The sequence below is a fragment of the Hyperolius riggenbachi genome, chromosome 10 (assembly GCF_040937935.1).
Source record: "Hyperolius riggenbachi isolate aHypRig1 chromosome 10, aHypRig1.pri, whole genome shotgun sequence".
Classification (NCBI taxonomy): Eukaryota; Metazoa; Chordata; class Amphibia; order Anura; family Hyperoliidae; genus Hyperolius; species Hyperolius riggenbachi.
The window spans coordinates 265,987,831-265,993,830 of NC_090655.1; the positions used below are offsets into that span (position 1 = coordinate 265,987,831).

The following is a 6,000-nucleotide window of genomic DNA, read 5'->3' on the forward strand; positions in this document are numbered from 1 at the left end:
TTGAAAGGCAATGGAGAGTGCCTAGCGATCTGTATCATGTGCTGAAGGCCGATCTGACCTCGCAGTGGTGTGCGTAGGCATGTGTGGTGCGTGCTAATGAAGGAGATAGAGAGAGCAGTTCGGGGGTTGCGGCCACAGTCTAGCGACCCTTTTTAAACGGGCCTTAGGCCTAGTTTGTAATAAAGAAAGAAAAGGGAAGGCCCTATAGCAGCACCAGAGCAACTGCACACTGACATGTAACTGCTATAGGCACAGTCACTGTGTGAAGAATGTTCATCTTTATTGGCCATTCCTGAATATAAACTGTTAAGAAAATTGGGGGAGGAACAAACAGTGATTGTGTTGAGTGTGGATCTGGGAACTGTCCAAAGGGGTGATAAAGATAAAGATTCAAGTATGTCGCAATTCCATTCTGTCATAATTCAATATTCCAGGCACAATATAAAATAATATTTAGCCAGAGAGTACCTGGTAATAAATAGTCCAGGACTGTGGAGTCAGATGAGTCCACAGCTCTGGCAGTAAAAATGCTGCATCTCACACTTCATGTGGACACAATACAATTGATAATACAGTGAGGCATGGTGAGGGGGGCAACAGGGGAGGCAAGGTAGTAGTGGAAACTGAGCTCAGAGTACTGTTATCACCTTTATTGCGTTTCTTCCCACTGACTGCTGCTGATCCATTTCTGTATAAATGTCTATCTGCACCTAAAGGAACAAGATAGAGATAAAGGGACATTACAAGGAGCATATGAGTGACAGGAGGATACAGCAGTAATAAGAATGTATAAGTGACACCACATTGCTCTACAGACATAACACAGATCTCTTGCTATAAGTACATATAGGTCTGTTGTCACAGGAGTAACACATTGCTTCCATTGTCTCATCAAGCTCTATAATCTACTGCTTTTCAATGTATGGCAAATGGTTTAGCTGCAGGGAGGGACAATGAGGCGCAAATTATTCTGACTTGTATGCAAATGTCCTGCAAATTGTATGCAACTAATGACATTTGTCAGGAAATGCTTTTCATTGGCTGAATTCCAAACTACATAAAATTAGCATGCAAGCCAAAGTTATAGCCATGTGATTTGCTGCCTGTAATGAGCACAACCTTCTGTATGATTGTATGCTAATTATATGCAAAGTTTTGCAGTTGCTGAATTTGGTCAGTTTCCAATCTGCATAAACTTTGCATCAACTTGGAATTATCAACAGCTCACTGACCATCCCTAATGATAATTGCTCCTCCCCTCGGAATTCTCTAACAGGAAGTGATGATGTTTCTCTATTTGCAGGGCGGAGTCCCGGCGTCAGGAACCTCTCAGAGACTCGTCTCTCTGTATCCACAGACTGTACAACGGATGATGATGTCACTGGACAAGCGTCTCCTGCAGATATCCTGGTGACCCCAGACTCCCCTCACCTGTCTAACCCTGAGGGGCACAGCTCTCCCCCTGCTGGAGGGTCTCATTCCTGTTCCATGTGTGGGAAATGTTTTGTTAGGAAATCACATCTTGTCGTACATGAGAGATCTCACACTGGTGAGAAGCCTTATTCATGTGCTGAATGTGGGAAATGTTTTGGACGTAAAGGAAATCTTGTCATACATAGGAGATTACACACTGGTGAGAAGCCCTATTCATGTGCTGAGTGTGGGAAATGTTTTGGGCGTAAAGGAAATCTTGTTATACATGAGAGATTACACACCGGTGAGAAGCCTTATTCATGTGCAGAGTGTGGGAAATGTTTTGGACATAAAGGAAATCTTGTCACACATGAGAGATCTCACACTGGTGAGAAGCCATATTCATGTGCTGATTGTGGGAAATGTTTTTCTTTTAAACCACACCTTGTCTTACATGAGAGATCTCACACTGGTGAGAAGCCATATCCATGTGCTGAGTGTGGAAAATGTTTTGGGAGTAAATCAAACCTTATCATACATGAGAGATCTCACACTGGTGAGAAGCCCTATTCATGTACTGAGTGTGGGAAATTTTTTACTCATAAACAACATCTTTTCGTACATGAGAGATCTCACACTGGTGAGAAGCCATATTCATGTGCTGAGTGTGGGAAATGTTTTGGGCGTAAAGGAAATCTTGTCGTACATGAGAGAATACACACTGGTGAGAAGAACTATTCGTGCGCTGAGTGTGGGAAATGTTTTGGCCACAAACCACATCTTGTCAGACATGAGAGATCTCACACTGGTAAGAAGCCCTATCCATGTGCTGAGTGTGGGAAATGTTTTGGGACTAAAGCACAACTTGTCAAACATGAAAGATGCCACACTGGTGTGAATCCATATCCATGTACTGAGTGACTGAGTGAAATGTCTTGTACAGAAATCACATCTTAGACATGAGAGATTTCACACTGGTGGTAAGTAAGGGTCAGTGGGCCAGATTTATCAAGAGCTGGGAGGCTTGTAGAACTCCATGCAGGGCTGTCTCAGGCACCTTAAGAAGCCACTAGATGGTGCTGTTTCCTTCCTGAACTGTTCTAAGTGAGGAGGAGCTAGTACAGTGTCTCAGACGAACAAACACAACAGTGTATGACTTGTTTGTTTATCCATCTGGGACATGAGCAGCCCAGGCTTTAACTACTCTCCAAAACTTCCATTCTTAAATAATCCCGATGTCTGCTCTGTCTTTTACACACATTTTTAAAATGCTCTAACCAGTCAATTCTCCACATACTCGTCCACAATTACCCTCCTTCTCTTAAACAAATAAACATCACCAGGGTGAAGGGGAGTTCACCTCAGTAACAAATGAGTGTGGGTAGATGGCAGTAAATTAAAAAGGAAGCTATGAGGTGTCAGCGTAAACCTGCTCTGCCGGGTTAAAAAGTGGTATTAGCCACTTCTTATTCAGGGACAGTTCTGCGCTGTTCTTAATCTATGGAAAACTCTCAGAACTTCCGCAATCTCCCTTCACTTAAGAAAGCATTGGGGAGCTTCTTACAAATGTGCAGAACACTCCCCCCTGCTGGTAAGGACAGTTTAAGAAGAAAAAACTGTTGGTAATGCTTTGATAAATCTGGCCCAGTGAAACATAGCTTTTCCTTCAGTGAACCTGAACTGGCCACAGCACACTGCTCTCCATCTCCCCAGCATAGTAGAAGGATGGAGGGAGAAGTGCAGCAGCCAATAACAGGCTTGTTCAGTTCCGCTTATCCCTATCTCTTTATTTTATTTCTTGCTAGATGCACATGGCAGCATATTTACACAGAATCCTGAGGACTCTTTCATGCTACTCAGTGCATTGGTTTGTAAAGCTTTATAAAGGCCCTGAACTTAGGTCACACGATGAGATAAACATGAGTACATACGATACTAAACCTAGTTAGAACGTGTTTGTGTTCATTTTTTATATTTTCCATTGAAAGAGTTAATACACCAGGAGCTTTATTTATGCAAATTAAGCAGGTTCTTCAGTTGCATGCAGCCACAGTTCTCTCTTAGTGTAAATAAATGCCAAAACACTTTTATCTGGCTGAACAAACACTCCTGATAATAAGATTGTGCATGCTGAAAAGGCAAATATTTGTTGGGAGCTGAAAGGCTTAGAATTTACATCACACTGATATGGCTACTGTGCACAATTTAGAGTCATAATTTAACCACATGTCATGAAAATGAGAATGTGATACTCCAAGAAAAATTTGTATACCATTGTTACTAAACATATTATTAAATATCTGATTCGCTGACTTTCCTTTAATTGAGCTTTAAGATCTGATGCTGGTTTTTTTAAAAGAAGTGCATCAGAATAATGTATGAGAAAGTAGCATTTCCCAGGGTCTGAATCAAGAAAGTTCGGCCTGTTGCAATGCATTATGGGTGAATCCAAAGGATCAGCCTGTTGCAAAGCATTATGGTCTGAATCAGAAGGCTCTGCCTGTTGCAATGCATTATGCGTGAATCAGAAGGCTCGGGCTTTTGCAATGCATTATGGGTGAATCAGAAGGCTCAGCCTGTTGCAATGCATTATGCGTGAATCAGAAGGCTCGGCCTGTTGCAATGCATTATGGTCTGAATCAGAAGGTTTAGCCTATTGCAATGCATTATGGGTGAATTAGAAGGCTCTGCCTGTTGCAATGCATTATGGGTGGCTCACAAGGCTCAGCCTGTTGCAATGCATTATGGGTGAATCAGAAGGCTCGGCCTGTTGCAATGCATTATGGTCTGAATCAGAAGGCTCAGCCTGTTGCAATGCATTGGGGGTGAATCAGAACTCTTGGCCTATTGCAATGCATTATGGGTGAATCGAAGGCTCAGCCTGTTGCAATGCATTATGGGCTGGATCAGAAGGCTCAGTCTACCACAAGGTGTGCAGATACTGTGAATACTCAGCTTGATAAGGTAGCAGATGCATCTGTGATGAGCTTTGTGTGTAGCTGCATGGCTGGGAGTCACAGGCTTGGTAAGAGGCCGATGGCTGGACAAATGCAGACATCGGTGGCCATTTTTCTGTAGTCCTGCTCTATCAGTGGCAGGGCAGTGGCAACCCTACACTGGGGCCAGGGGAGGCACTTTCCCTCCCCCCAGTGATTGCTGTGGTCCCCCCATGTGCCTTAATCCCCTCCCCCACCCGACGGCTAACAGCTGTTTTTAAGCATTACTTGGGAGTGGGGACACAGCACACCAGCAGACATAAGAAGTGTACATTCAGCACAGGCACAGTCCTGCTGTCTGCAGTCACACACAGGCCTCAATTCACAGAGCATTATCAAACGTTTATCAAACACTTTATCAAACGTTTGATAATTTACCTCATGGGTAAAATCTAGTTTTGAATTCACTAAGGTGTTATAGATTTATCAAATGTTTTACAGATAAAACATTCAACAAATATATAACACCTTAGTGAGATTTTACCCATGAGGTAAATTATCAAATGTTTGATAAAGTGTTTAATAAACGTTTGATAATGCTCCGTGAATTGAGGCCACAGCCTCCTGTCTGATGCCCTTCTGTTCCCTCCACTCACCAGCCACACACAGACATCCAGGAGCAAAGACGCTGCAGCATTGCTGAACATGCTGCACCAGAAGATCGGTGTCCCCCTGTGTCGCAGACAAGGCAAGTGAGCTTATGTGTGCTGACTCCTCACTGCTCCTGTCTCTCAGCTTGTCTATCCCTTTATTATCATCTGTGTCCTGTACAATACAACTGGCTGCTCTCCACAACTGATTTACCATTGTGATCAGCATATATGCTAATGATTACAGTACATGCTGATCACAGTGATAGATCAGTAGAAGTGCAAGGGAAGTCACCTGTAGAGTCCAGGATACAGATGAATGGTTGCAGTGACATGAGAAGAGATAGGGAAGCAGTGAGGAGTCCTGACTATTAAAGAGAAACCGTAACTAAGAATTGAACTTCATCCCATTCAGTAGGTGATACCCCCTTTCCCATGAGAAAATCTATTCCTTTTCACAAACAGACCATCAGGGGGCGCTGTATGGCTGATACTGTGGTGAAACCCCTCCCACAGTGTGATGTCAGGACCATGCTAGTTACCATTATTGATGGATATATATTTTTTAATTTCCTTTGCCGCAGTGGGCCCCACCAGCTAGCTGTTGTGCCCCGCCAAAAATTTGAAGCTGGAGCCACCACTGGGCAGGGGACACAGAATGGAGCAGCAAGGTGAGAGACAACGGGATACTGAAGGGTGACCGTCAGCGTGGGATCATGGAGGTGGTGAGTTAGCCACCAGCACATGCTACTTGGGGCACCTACTCCTAGCTATCTATCCTGAGGGCACCTACTCCTAGCTATCTATCCTGAGGGCCCCTACTCCTAGCTATCTATCCTGAGGGCCCCTACTTCTAGCTATCTATCCTGAGGGCTCCTACTCCTAGCTATCTATCCTGAGGGCACCTACTCCTAGCTATCTATCCTGAGGGCCCCTACTCCTAGCTATCTATCCTGAGGGCCCCCACTCCTAGCTATCTATCTTGAGGGCCCCTACTCCTA

The 6,000-nt window shown here is 44.0% G+C and overlaps 1 protein-coding gene across 1 annotated transcript in view; it reads left to right on the forward strand.

The window, feature by feature from the left end:
• LOC137537158 (zinc finger protein 91-like) overlaps positions 1–3,717 on the forward strand; it is a 93,973-nt gene extending 90,256 nt beyond the window's left edge. Inside the window, exon 9 of the mRNA XM_068259281.1 lies at positions 1,304–3,717. Within this exon, the coding sequence (XP_068115382.1) occupies positions 1,304–2,334 (1,031 nt within the window). The 3' untranslated portion in view covers positions 2,335–3,717. The remainder of the gene's footprint in view (positions 1–1,303) is intronic.
• Positions 3,718–6,000: the final 2,283 nt, after the last annotated feature.